This window comes from Capra hircus, chromosome 10 (genome assembly GCF_001704415.2).
Source record: "Capra hircus breed San Clemente chromosome 10, ASM170441v1, whole genome shotgun sequence".
NCBI classification, from domain to species: domain Eukaryota; kingdom Metazoa; phylum Chordata; class Mammalia; order Artiodactyla; family Bovidae; genus Capra; species Capra hircus.
This window is the reverse complement of record NC_030817.1, coordinates 42179662-42194270: the sequence shown is the minus strand read 5'-3', so window position 1 is coordinate 42194270 and position 14609 is coordinate 42179662. Positions and strand designations below refer to the sequence as shown.

At 41.6% G+C, this 14609-nt stretch overlaps 1 protein-coding gene across 4 annotated transcripts in view; it reads right to left on the bottom strand.

Annotated features, from left to right (window-relative positions):
- GALK2 (galactokinase 2) overlaps positions 1 to 14609 on the bottom strand; it is a 154690-nt gene that overhangs the window by 37694 nt on the left and 102387 nt on the right. For all 4 annotated transcript variants that reach the window (XM_005685796.3, XM_005685795.3, XM_018054176.1 and 1 more), the window contains one exon: positions 8262 to 8472. In XM_005685796.3, the coding sequence (XP_005685853.2) occupies positions 8262 to 8472 (211 nt within the window). The remainder of the gene's footprint in view (positions 1 to 8261; positions 8473 to 14609) is intronic.

Genomic DNA, 14609 nt, shown 5'->3' with positions numbered 1-14609 from the left:
TGTTCGTGGTTGTTTTCTTGTTTGTTTTGTTTAACTTATTGCAAAAGGGGGAATCCTTTGAGGATGATAGTGTTATTTGCTCAGTTGTGTCTGACTCTATGTGACCCATGGATTGTATGTAGCCTGCCAGGCTTTCCCAGTCTGTGGGATTTCCCAGGCTAGAACACTGGAGTGGGTTGGAGTGGGTTGCCATTTCCTTCTCCAGTTGAGGATGATAGAATTACAAAATAGATTCATTCATTCAACATAGGTTTTGTTTGCACTCAATAAACCTAAGTAAATTATAGAAAGTCATACATGTGGGCCAATAGGAAAGTTATTTTAGATAACGAGATAAGATTAAGTACTCATAACTTTTATAAAAACAATGAAATTATTATTCTTTATGGGGCTAAAACAAATATATACATAAATAGTAATGCATATCCTATGATTAGAAAATTATCCTTTGTGTTTTCCAGAGTTTTCTGAGAAATTAACTTATTTTTTTTAAAAATGCTACTCAAAAGAGGGGTGGGAGGTGAGGGAGACAGGCAGATGCAGAGAAAAAGGAACAGGGATACAGACAAAGAACAGGCTTCACACTGAGATGGATACAGATAAGAATTTATTGAGCTTTTACAATAGGTAGGAACCATATTTCAGAAAAGAGGAATGGGCAGTGATGGTTAGCACTAAAGGAAAGACAAAGAGGCAAGTGGGATGGTTCAGCCAGAACAACATTGTCCAAATGGGGATGTATGGGCTCAAACAGGAGACAGGACAGAACAGAGTTAAGGCCAAATTGAGGAGAAACTTAACATCTACATTAAAGAGTTTAGGCGATAGGTCATGGCAGACCTCCAAAGATTTCTGAACTAAGAAACGACATCATGAAAAGACTGCTTTATGAAGACCATTTGACAGTGAATATTCTCAATGTCTATTAAGGTCTCTTTGCCTCTTAACCCCAAAATCTAATTATATAGTTTGGGTCTTTACTTGCTCTATATCTTTATTTAGATGCCTTGCCACATCACCAGAAATTCATCACCCTGCCTCCAAAATCATTTCCCATCTGTAATTCCCTAACTTCCCAGCATCCGTACCTCAGCCTTCCTTATCTCCTATTTCTTTTCTTCCCTCTCTTCCCTCCCTCCTTCCCTTCCTTTCTAGACACAGGTAATTATCAATTCCAGCTGAACTGCCCTTTATAGTTTTAGGAATCTAGTCACTGAGATATCCACCAACAATCGCCCATTTCAGGCTTTTCTGTGATGGGGAAGAGAGCAGACATCCCGTTAGCCAATACTTTTGGCATCCAGCTCACACTGCGCACAACACCTCTTGGCATGTTTTTCAGATACCCCATGTCTCATGTCTGCCATCCAGACTCTATTTTCTGCCTGAAACGGCCCGTCACCACTCTCCTCCTGGGAAGGCCATAACTTTCCTTTAAAATAGCTCAAATTCAAGCCACATTCTCTAGGCAGTTAGTCACTCTCTCCTCCACACTCAGGACTCATAACAAACACCTTTATTACCATGGGTATTATCTACTGTGACTGTTGTGAAGCACCCTCACCAATCAGACATTAGGTCACTATAAAGTAGAGACCATGTCCTACGTATCTCTGTATCCCAGCATCCAGCATAATACCCAGCCCAGTGAAGTTAACACATACATTTGCTAAATATAAGAAACTGGATGATGTCTTAAGTCAAAGAATAAAGACTATTCCCCTGGAAGCGCTCCCTATCCAATGACCTACCCAATGTCTTTATTCAATAAACATTTTATGAATTTCCCCATTATCCATAAAACACTTGCACATAGTATTTAACAAAGTGTTGATGATGGCCTATCTATAAAATCAACCTGATATATATCACTCACCATTATTTTCAGAAAACATTCAATTGTCTGTAGTTCTCTGGATTGCTCTCTTACTCCTCTCTGCCTGGAAGTTTTTCTGCCTGTATACCTGGGAAATTTCTATTTATTCTCTAACTTTTGTCTGGTTGCTGTCTCCTTCGTAAAGCCAGCTCTGACTTCTTTCTTTTCTGGTCTCCCTAGACCCAAGAACACCTCCCTCACTGCACTCATCACTTCCTGCTGGATCGGTTTTTCCTTTATTTATTTCCACCACTATTTTGTAAAGTCCGTAAGTATCAAACCCTGTTGTGTTTATTTCTGTGTTCCCAATGCTCAGCCTCAGGCCCTAGAGTGGGGGAAGGAGGAGAGGAAAGAGAAATAGCGGAAGTCGCTGATGTTTATGAGTACCTCCATTACCAAGCATTGTTCCTAGCACATTACACCAACTACTTCTTTAAGCACCTCTTTCTCTTATGCCTATTTCATGGAAAAACCAAGATAACAGAAAGATAAAAACTTTCAAATCAGGTCCCAAATCTAGTAAATAAAGATGTCTGGGGAAAAAAAAAAAAAACAGAAGTCTGAGATCTTAATCCAGGCCTTATGGCTATGCTTTGGTCTCCTGCCTTTCTGGAGTGGTGTCAGCAAACTTTATCTGCCAAGAGCCAGATGGTAAATATTTTAGATTTTGTGGGCCATTTAGACTCTGTCACAACTACTTAAATCTGTCATTGCAGTGCAAAAGCATCCATAGCCCATATAGATGGCTGTATTCCAGGAAGATTTATTTTAAAAAAAAAAAAAAAAAACAGGCGGCAACTCTGATGAAGTCTATAGGCCAGTTTGTTCATCTAGAAATTCAACAAATATTCATCAAATTAAATTGGATCTAACAGTGTTGGAAACCAAAACCTCTTCGCTGCCCTCAAAAGATTTCCTTATCTTATCCTATAGCTGCCAGCAATTGTAGCAATTGCCTGCCTTTAGCAGGCAAATCCACTGTAGGCACTCAAAATCCAGTTGTAGAACTGAAGTGAATGGGGTGGAAATGGGGCCCTGATCTTTCCGCTAAGTTCTCATCCCCAACTTTACCTCACAAAGAGACTACTGGCTTAGCTAGATGTCCAGCTCCCACCACTGATGTCTCACAAACAGACAACCTTTACTTCTGAGAAGCCCCTCCAAGGCTCTAGCTCCAACATTTGCCTGGCTTCCATCTCAGGTGTTTTTTGTTAACAGTATAGAAACAGTAGACAAGCAGAAAAAGCCTCCATGCTTAAGTGAGCCACATGTGTCAATCTAAGCAGTGAAGACTTCCTGGTGTTTCAGAATGTGGTTCCACAGCAGTCATGAGTACTGCTCTAACCCAGATCCTTTCATATAAGAAGTATAATAATCAGAAAAATGAGTATGAAAAAAAAAGGATAAGAAAACAGAGATGCTTAATGAATTGTGAATTTCTTTTTTTTTTTCACTTCACCTCAATGACAAAAGCGGCACCATACAAAAGAGCCATTTCAATTGACATATACATACTACTGTATATAAAAGATAGCTAATAAAAACTTACTGTATAGCATAGGGTACTCTCAGTAATGTACTATATGGGAATGGAGTCTAGAAGAGAGTAGATATATGTATACACCAGGTTAATTCATTTTGCTGTACAGCAGAAACTGACAACATTGTAACTCAACTATATAGTCCAATTAAAAATTACTTTAAAAAAAGGAACCATTTGATTTGCTGAACCAGTATTGCTTTAGATTTCACAATATTTTAACATCCTATTTGAACTGAGCAGAACCCTACAGTACCCTCCTCCCGCTGCCCCTTAGTACAAAAACAAGTGGTTAATGATTAGGGCAATAGAATCCCAGACTCAGTGTCTGATGCACTTTCCTGAGTTGTTCTACAGATACTATCAGTTCAGTTCAGTTCAGTCTCCCAGTCGCATCTGACTCTGCGATCCCGTGAATCCCAGCACACCAGGCCTCCCTGTCCATCACCAACTCCCGGAGTTCACTCAGACTCACGTCCATCGAGTCAGTGATGCCACGCAGCAATCTCATCCTCTGTTGTCCCCTTCTCCTCCTGCCCCCAATCCCTCCCAGCATCAGAGTCTTTTCCAATGAGTCAACTCTTCGCATGAGGTGGCCAAAGTACTGGAGTTTCAGCTTTAGCATCATTCCTTCCAAAGAAATCCCAGGGCTGATCTCCTTCAGAATGGATTGGTTGGATCTCCTTGCAGTCCAAGGGACTCTCAGGAGTCTTCTCCAACACCACAGTTCAAAAGCATCAATTCTTCGGCACTCTGCCTTCTTCACAGTCCAACTCTCACATCCATACATGACCACAGGAAAAACCACAGCCTTGATAGATGGACCTTACTCGGCAAAGTAACGTCTCTGCTTTTGAATATATCATCTAGGTTGGTCATAACTTTTCTTCCAAGGAGTAAGCGTCTTTTAATTTCATGGCTGCAGTCACCATCTGCAGTGATTCTGGAGCCCCAAAAAATAAAGTCTGACACTGTTTCCACTGTTTCCCCATCTCTTTGCCATGAAGTGATGGGACCGGATGCCATGATCTTCGTTTTCTGAATGTTGAGCTTTAAGCCAACTTTTTCACTCTCCTCTTTCACTTTCATCAAGAGGCTTTTTAGCTCCTCTTCACTTTCTGCCATAAGGGTGGTGTCATCCGCATATCTGAGATTATTGATATTTCTCCTAGCAATCTTGATTCCCGCTTGTGTTTCTTCCAGTCCAGCGTTTCTCATGATGTATACTGAATATAAGTTAAATAAGCAGGGCGACCATATACAGCTTTGACGTACTCCTTTTCCTATTTGGAACCAGTCTGTTGTTCCATGTCCAGCCCTAACTGCTGCTTCCTGACCTGCATACAGATTTCTCAAGAGGCAGGTCAGGTGGTCTGGTATTCCCATCTCTTTCAGAATTTTCCACAGTTTATTGTGATCCACACAGTCAAAGGCTTTGGCATAGTCAATAAAGCAGAAATAGATGTTTTTCTGGAAATCTCTTGCTTTTTTGATTATCCAGCAGATGTTGGCAATTTGATCTCTGGTTCCTCTGCCTTTTCTAAACCAGCTTGAACATCAGGAAGTTCACAGTTCACATACTGCTGAAGCCTGGCTTGGAGAATTTTCAGCATTACTTTACTAGCATGTGAGATGAGTGCAATTGTGCAGTAGTTTGAGCATTCTTTGGCATTGCCTTTCTTTGGGATTGGAATGAAAACTGACCTTTTCCAGTCCTGTGGCCACTGCTGAGTTTTCCAAATTTGCTGGCATACTGAGTGCAGCACTTTCACAGCATCATCTTTCAGGATTTGAAATAGCTCAACGGAATTCCATCACCTCCACTAGCTTTGTTTGTAGTGATGCTTTCTAAGGCCCACTTGACTTCACATTCCAGGATGTCTGGCTCTAGATGAGTGATCACACCATCGTGATTATCTGGGTCGTGAAGATCTTTTTTGTACAGTTCTTCTGTGTATTCTTGCCACCTCTTCTTAATATCTTCTGCTTCTGTTAGGTCCAGACCATTTCTGTCCTTTATCCAGCCCATCTTGGCATGAAATGTTCCCTTGGTATCTCTAATTTTCTTGAAGAGATCTCTAGTCTTTCCCATTCTGTTCTTTTCCTCTATTTCTTTGCACTGATCACTGAAGAAGGCTTTCTTATCTCTTCTTGCTATTCTCTGGAACTCTGCATTCAGATGCTTATATCTTTCCTTTTCTCCTTTGCTTTTCGCTTCTCTTCTTTTCACAGCTATTTGTAAGGCCTCCCCAGACAGTCATTTTGCTTTTTTGCATTTCTTTTCCATGGGGATGGTCTTGATCCCTGTCTCCTATACAGTGTCACAAACCTCATTCTATAGTTCATCAGGCACTCTGTCTATCAGATCTAGGCACTTAAATCTATTTCTCACTTCCACTGTATAATCATAAGGGATTTGATTTAGGTCATACCTGAATGGTCTAGCGGTTTTCCCTACTTTCTTCAATTTGAGTCTGAATAACATCCACTAAAAGAAAAAGCTAACTGTGTGATGACCAAATTGTAGACATGACAGAAACTGTTTCAACTTGAGCAGTACTGAATCTATGGCTAGCACAATTCCAAGAACTCACCTCAAGAGAATGGAATTACCATTATTGCTCATAATAATCTATATCTTTGTGAGCATCAAAATAATTGTAGCGCTCTCTGCCTATATATTGTTGCTGCTGCAGCAACATATATGTTAGTGGACAATTAAAATTGTCAGCAAAGAGATGCTACAGACCCATGGTGACATTGTCTACTCTGCAGAATAAGCCATCCTGCATCAGCACGAAAAAGTTACAGAAAAAAGACCTTCACCTCTAATATCATAGAAATGGAATGATGTTCTGACAAGCAGGGATTTGCAAGCAGCTCTTTATAGAAGACCACCCTCGGCAGGAACTCCCTGTTCTTGTTACTTTAGGAAAGCTATATTACAACTAATTTTTAAACCAGGTACCCCATGCTCTACTCATTTCCAACCCAAGGACATCTTGCAAATCTTTTAATCACACAAAATCCTGACCCATTTGTCAATTTGTTGTCAATCAAAGAAGTAGAAATAAAGACTAATTAACAGATGACCAGATCTCTTCCCTAGTTTCCCGTTCAGTAACCTCCTGAACAAATTGTGTGAACAAGATCACATCTAGAAAGAGATCACAAGGTGTCAACAAGCCTGCACACAGTGGGGAATGGCAATGACTCTGACCCCCTATCTCAGTGATTAACTGAGATTGCTTTTTTTTCCCTTTAAAAGCTTTCATGGCTGAAGAAAATCTTCAGAGGTGGCTTTCGGGGGATGCTGAGTCCACCATCTCCCAGGATTGCTGGCATTCTAATTAAAGCCACCTTTCTACCGACTTTGTGAGTATGTAATTGATTTTGTAAGTGGCAAGCAGCAGGACGAGATTCACTGGATCTGTTCAGTTCAGTCACTCAGTCATGTCTGACTCTTTGCGGCCTCATGGACTGCAGCGCGTCAGGCCTCCCTGTCTATCACCAACTCCCAGAGCTTACTCAAACTCATGTCCATCGAATTGGTGATGTCATCCAACCATCTCATCCTCTGTTGTCCCCTTCTCCTCCCACCTTCAATCTTTCCCAGCATCATGGTATTTTCAAATGAGTCAGTTCTTCACATCTAGTGGCCAAAGTATTGGAACTTCAGCTACAGCATCAGTCCTTCCAATGAATATTCAGGACTGATTTCCTTTAGAATTGACTGGTTGGATTTCCTTGCAGTCCAAGAGACTCTCAAGAGTCTTCTCCAACACCACAGTTCAAAGCATCAATTCTTCGGCGCTCAGCTTTCTTTGAAGTCTAATTCTCACATTCATACATGACTACTGGGAAAACCATAGCTTTGACTAGATGGACCTTTGTTGGCAAAGTAATATCTCTGCTTTTTAATATGCTGTCTAGGTTGGTCATAACTTTTCTTCCAAGGAGCAAGCAACTTTTAATTTCATGGCAGCAGTCACCACCTGTAGTGATTTTGGAGCCCCAAAAATAAAGTCTCTGTTTCCATTGTTTCCCCCTCTATTTACCATGAAGTGATGGGACTGGATGTCACAACCTTAGTTTTCTGAATCTTGCGTTTTAAGCCAACTTTTTCACTCTCCTCTTTCACTTTCATTAAGAGGCTCTTTAGTTCTTTGCTTTCTGCTGGATAACACTATGAATTACATGTCCTGATATCCATTATCTTCAAAACAGGTAATCAGAAAACTAGTGATATGAACTATACTAACTGCATGACAAGGGTTATATATGTTTCTAATGGTTATTCAGATCCTGATTTAATTCTAGTGAGAAATAATTTGTTGTTGAAATTCACTGAAAAAGGTAACATAACTTTTTCTAGGTGCCACAAGATGTTTCCTACAAAAATTTTAAAACACCAAAACAAACTATAAATGTACATTTAATATATTGTTAGATCATCACTTTGGTTTCTGATCCCTAAACTGAGTTGGGCTCACATTTGAAAAATCACAGGATGCTTCCAGTGAATTTTCCCTGACCATTGTAATTCTGTGGTTGGCATAGGCCAAAGCAGGAGAATTACAATGGTGAATTGGGAACTTCTTGAGGGCAAGAGTGTGTATTATTCACCTTTGCCTCACAAGAAAATTCAGCATATAGCAGATCAGTAAGAATGAATTTTGAATTTAATGAAGCCAAGAATCTAGATAATTAAGTTTACCAAAATACATACATTCTCCAAATTCCCTCAAGCATGCTTCAAAATCAGTAAAAATCCATGGGGCATGGAAACTTTCCACCTGGGGGGTGGGGGAACAACACACGCCCTATTTTCTCCAGCAGACTCACCATCTTGAGTGTTTGGACTAAGAATTTGGGTCTTGAGTTCCTGCAGGCTAATTCCCAGACATTTACAGAGCTCCTCAGGGCTGTAGGGTTCAGGGTGAAGGGCGTCCTCTGTGATCAAAAGCATTTCTTCCAGACTGATCCCCAGTTTGGCCTGCACCTCCTCCAGCCGCAGCACTTCTTTCCATGGCAAGCTTTTGTGCTTAGCCAGGAGCTGCAAATTCAAACCAAGATATATGGTCAGTTTTCATCCCAGAAATTGATACACACTATTTTAATGAGCGAAATTCAACTTTCTGCGTTTTTTTTCCATTCAACCTATTCACAATTCCCACCACTGCTTGAAAATGAACTCTGAATTCAGATGTTTGAAATTAAACATGCTTGTGTGACACTCACAGGCTAGTTACGTATTTTTCCTAAAAATAATAATAATAATAATCCCCCACTGATTTTTTTTGCCTATCACCACTTTCCCTCAGGGCTATTTCTTTGAATAATTTTGTCAGTTGGTCCCTATTCAGTTCATCCCCCAAACACCGCTCTCTATAAAGTCTACAGAAAACTACTCAAATCTCACACATGACCTGAGTCCTGAGGTAGACACTGAATGCCCGATTTCATTAGAGCACTTCCTGTTTACCACATGCCTCTATGAAATGGCTAACGAATTTAAGTATCTGGCATTTGGAGTCAAGTCCCAGATTTTAAATGAAAACCTCATTGGTGACCTTATGAAAAACCATTTCATTAGGTCGTTGGTGGTAGTACAGCTGTATGTTTCTCCAGCCTCAAGAAAAGGGTCTGGCTTCCAGTTACATCCTGAGTCACCCCCTCAATCTGCTGGGGAGAGTGAGTATAATCCAAATCTTTGTAACCAGGTCCACTCACAGGAAACACACTCAAGAATGTGTGTCCCTCATTCTCCTCAAACCACTGACTTGAGACCTTCAGAGCAGGTGACAGTCAAAATAATGAAGGTATCTCTCACCCTGGAGGTCTATAAAATTCATTCCCAGGGTGTGAGGACCACAGGTGCAGACAATGCAAACAGCAAAAAGGAGCAAGCAAGAGAAGGGAAATGTGCATCTGATTTACTCTTCTATTACGATGATGATTTGATTTTCTTTCTTTTTGACAGGAAGCAGATTTACCAAAAGACCATTATACTTTGGTTAGGGCCACTCACTTCTGAAGAATGTTAATAACAGTAGTTCTTATATTCATTAATCCTCTTTTTAAAACTCTGGCTCATACATTTGAAAGGAGTTAATGATTTTAAAGCAGAACTGGAGAAGGGGACAATAGAATCACGTGTTTCTATTCAATTATTTCACGGAATATGGCGCCATTTTTTAAAGCAAAGACACAGACTAAGACCGATCTTCTGACCTTGTTTGCTTAACACATTTAATGTTTATTGCTAAGTCGCGTCAGTCGTGTCCAACTCTGTGCAACCCCACAGACGGCAGCCCACCAGGCTCCCCCATCCCTGGGATTCTCCAGGCAAGAACACTGGAGTGGGTTGCCATTTCCTTCTCCAATGCATGCAAGCGAAAAGTCAAAGTGAAGTTGCTCAGTCGTGTCTGACTCTTAGCGACCCCATGGACTGCAGCCCACCAGGCTCCTCCATCCATGGGATTTTCCAGGCAAGAGTACTGAAATGGGTTGCCATTGCCTTGACTGACACCTCCACAGACAGATTCATTCATTCATTAAATCATTCATTCATGGTCCCAACTGGGGTATTTTTGGAAAACCCAATGTATCCCAAAAATAATTTCAGAAAACTTATAGACATACATAAAACAAAAGAAAAACATACAACATACAACATATTTATTTTATACAGAAATAGAGCTAAAGTGGATGATCTAGAATTATGCTTTCTCAAAACACAGATTCAAATCCAACTGAGATAAGCAATGAAGTTAAGAAATTCATACTTGTATGATGCCATATGATTTAAATGTGAGTTTTACTTCTTTTCACATTTGACAACTCTGAGAAAGGTATTATTACCTTATTTAAGAGATGAGAGTGACTTATCCAAAGTCATATAGCTAGTAAGAATAGAGTTGGAAATTTATTCCACATCCTGCACCTTTTTCTTGCTTCCCCAAGGTCACATTCCTAATGGGCTATGCTTGATATCTATGTCACACTACTCAGTTCAGTTCAGTTCAGTTCAGTCGCTCAGTCGTGTCTGATTCTTTGTGATCCCATGAATCGCAGCACGCCAGGCTTCCCTGTCCATCACCAACTCCCGGAGTTCACTCAAACTCATGTCCATTGAGTCAGTGATGCCATCCAGCCATCTCATCCTCTGTTGTCCCCTTTTCCTCCTGCCCCCAATCCCTCCCAGGATCAGAGTCTTTTCCAATGAGTCAACTCTTCACATGAGGTTGACAAAGTACTGGAGTTTCAGCTTTAGCATCATTCCTTCCACAGAACACCCAGGGCTGATCTCCTTTAGAATGGACTGGTTGGATCTCCTTGCAGTCCAAGGGACTCTCAAGAGTCTTCTCCAACACCACAGTTCAAAAGCATCAATTCTTCAGTGTTCAGCTTTCTTCACAGTCCAGCTCTCACATCCATACATGACCACTGGAAAAACCGCCTTACTCATATGAGTTCAATCACCACTCAAGTCTTAGAAATGGTTTCTAAACACAAACTAAGATTTGTGTTAGAAGTGAACATTGCAATGATTAAAGACACTTTGATGGGTTCCTTCTAAAATAAGAAGGAAATGTGGAGAAAAAAATCAAAGAACGATCCCTAAGTGATGAGAGTGGGTTCTTCCTAAGAACCCTTCAGTACACACCATCTCCAAGTTCCCAATCCTGGTGTCGCTTCTACAAATCACATTGCTTCAGGCACTTGGTCCCAGAAAACTGTCCCAGGACTGTGTGGGGAGAAAGTCTGCAAAGTTGTTTTCAAAGGCTGCCTCTCTGTGTGCCTTTGTTCCACAGGCAGAGACACTAGCAGTTACTCTAGCAATATCCCAGTTTGCTATTGGGCCCACTTAGCTCTCAGCTGGAGGGTCCAAAGAGCCAGTTCAGTGTGTATTTCAATTAACTCTACCACATGCCCTCAGTGACAGCTGCACAGCCATGAGGCCCTGAGTAGTCCACTATATTGTAGGAGTCAAATAGGAAAGCCGCCTAAACCCTTTGAAATTTGGCTCAGGAAACGTAAAGATGACTTGCAGATGAAGGAAGTGGATGGGTAAGATCTGTTGCCCAAACACAGAACTTCGTGAAGGAATTTGCCACTCACAGCCCGGGTGCCTGGCCCTACTTCACATTCGTGAAGCAGGGCTAGGGGTCATTTTGTGACAAGTTCCTCACTCAGGAGCAGGCTGGGGATATCAGAGAAAGCAGTTCTAAGCCAGCATCTACCATTTCCTTTTCACTATTTCAGATTCCATTCCTGGGAGGTTCCTGAGCCTGGCTGATGCTTTGTGGAAAAGAAAGCAGTCTATGAATATTTTGTCCACAGTCATGCAAAGAAGTAGATAAATTGTGCTGAGACCCTGTCTTAGGCTGATTTCTCTTGGAAGCAGGCCCCGAGACAAGAATTTGTGGGGAGAGGGTGATACAGAGAAGTTTTGGCAGAAGGGTGGAAAATGAGACAGGAAGAAAAGCCAATACAATGTGCAATGATATGGGAATTTGTGAGGTTGGGCCTGCTGGGCCCTCTGGGACCTGTATGTATATACCTCAGATGTGTACAACTCAGACAAGAAAGATCAGGTATTTATCCCCTAACTCTCATCTACCATTGATTGAGGGCTGATTCCAAGGGTTTTAGCTCCCTAGACTTACAGGTTGTCCCATATGCAAAATCATCACTCTCCTCCAACTGGAAAATATCCTCAGTCCGGGAGGCTCCCTGGAGCTTCGAGTAAGAGGGTGTGGTAGGAAAGTGCTAACATATGGACCCTAACTCAGGAGCCTATCTGTCAGAACCCACCTCTCTCTGACTTTCGCATTGCATTCTGCAGTATCAACAAATCAATGGGGAAAGTACCAAGTCTTTCTCCTCACTAGGTCAGCAAAGGATAAAATTTCAAATCCCTTCTCTGAAAAGTTATTTTCCACACAACAAAAGCAGCTGTGTTGGTGGTGGTTTGGGTTCTATAAATCACACATGCTTATCTTTAAATCTGAAGAAACATGTAACAATTTGAGGATTAAAAAAAAATGATGAAGAAAATCATCTGTAATCATCCCAATAAGATAACCATCAGTTTCCCATCTTACATCCTATGATACATTTTTATGCATACTTCATGCATACCTATATACATATAGTTTGATATAAATGGGATTATATACAACTTTTTTTTGTGGATCCTTTTTTTTGCTATCTTCCCCTCACCCTCTTCCAGCTACATGGAACCATCCCCCAGCGACTTCTGGGCCCATGTTGAGTTCATAACCATCATGAACACACTCACAATGTTGACCCTCCTCTGTGTTAGTCATTCCCACTCTCCGTGTCCTCCATATTAGTTTGCAGGCCACAGAATAAGTCTGAAGAAATCTGCAAAGCTGTGGAGAATGACTCTGCTACCATCCTCACTGTACCCTCAGCACAGTCTATCTTTTTCCTAAGTCATCCTCAAGCCCGGTGCTCTGGAGCTCATGCATGCCTAACTCTTAAGGGGCACAATGCAAAAAGAAGGCTAGACTCCTGCCCTTACTTAGAACAAATTACAACCCACTTTGACTGGAAATTCCCTATTTGTAAAATGGGATACATAATGGCTACCTCATACGCTACAGTAAAGATTAAATAATGTCTCTCTGGTTATACCTTCCCCACAAGACACCTTTTCCTGGGCCTTCAAACATATACAGGTGTTTCCACTCATCAAATTCTTATAACTAAAGCTACTGCTCTTCATTTCTCCTTCTCTTTTGCTGTCTGACAACTAAAACCAATGACCCAAGTCACCACTTCTGAGCCCTCCGTGGCCACTCTCTCTGTTGAAGATGGTTTCCCAGAGGTCCTTCTTATCTCCAAAAGAACTTCCAAAGCCACAGGATTTCTCAGTCTTCTTATTACTCAATAAATTGGTGGCTTCTGGGATTTTTCACTACCTACCTTCTTCACATTCCCTGTAGCACTGAATTCTCCCAGCTTCCCTCTCACCTCTCTGGTCCTTACATTTCCATCCGTGACTCAGTTTTCTCCTTTTGTTATTACTAAAGATATCTCCCAAGTTTAACACCCCCAGCCTTCTGATCTTCTCTTGTCACCTTCTCTCCACACTCCATTCTGGGTTCAGCAAACTGAACTCAATCCTTAGTCTCAACTATTATCTCAAAATAAATACACCTGAAGGTTTTGCCCAAGCCAAGAGAAACATGCCAAGCTCCAATTTCTAACCACTTGTAAGAAAACACGGGCAAGTGTCATCACCTCCCACTTTCCTATCACCTTCCATCCTATGTTCCCCATACCTATGAGTCGCAGCACTATGCTTCCCATCACTTCAGCTTAAAACTATAGCCTTTTGCAACTCAACACTTCACCTTCACTTGCACACAACTGCATGCAATGCATGTTCGCTCCTCTGAATGAAGCACTCGCGGCTCATGACTGATGCAGCTCATAGTCAACCCAAGGAGACAGGCATCAAGAAATAATTATACAGTGAAGAACTTCCTCCATGTGATAAACTGCTACAGTGGAAAAATATAGGATGTGACAAGAGCATATAAAAGGACATTTAATGGCAGTGGGGAGGGTGGTCAGGGAAAACTTCCTCAAAGTAATAGCATTTATACCAAAAGGAAGACAGAAACCCAGTCACAGCCTTATACCTGACCTTTCACCAGGTCCAGTCAGAGCTTCTTTCCTTTTGCATCCCTCTCTTGTGATCCCATCCCCACTGACACTTTAAAACTTCTCTTCAAACAAGTAAAAGTTCCTGCGGCCAACTTAATGTTTCTAGAGTACGTTAATATTAGCAGCTCCCACTGCTTCCAGGACCAAGCCTGGGTGATCCTCAGCATGGCACTGAAGGCCCTGCTACACCTGGTTCCACCAACACATAGACCCTATTCCCAGTGTGTGCGTGCCCTGCCCAGCGGCCAGGACTCACTGTCCTGGGAATACTCCATGCCAGCGTCCCGGCAGAGTGAGCTCTACTAAATCAACAGGCTGAGTGAAACTGGCTAGATTCCTGGGTGTTTGTTTTTTCTCCACTCAGGTTCCAAAAAAACTGCAGAAGCCCTGAGAACGTTATACCCACTTCTCACCACACAAAGAATAAGCTCCATATTGACCACTAAGAGGCAGGAGCTAAAAACTACTGAATGAGTGATGTCAGCTGAC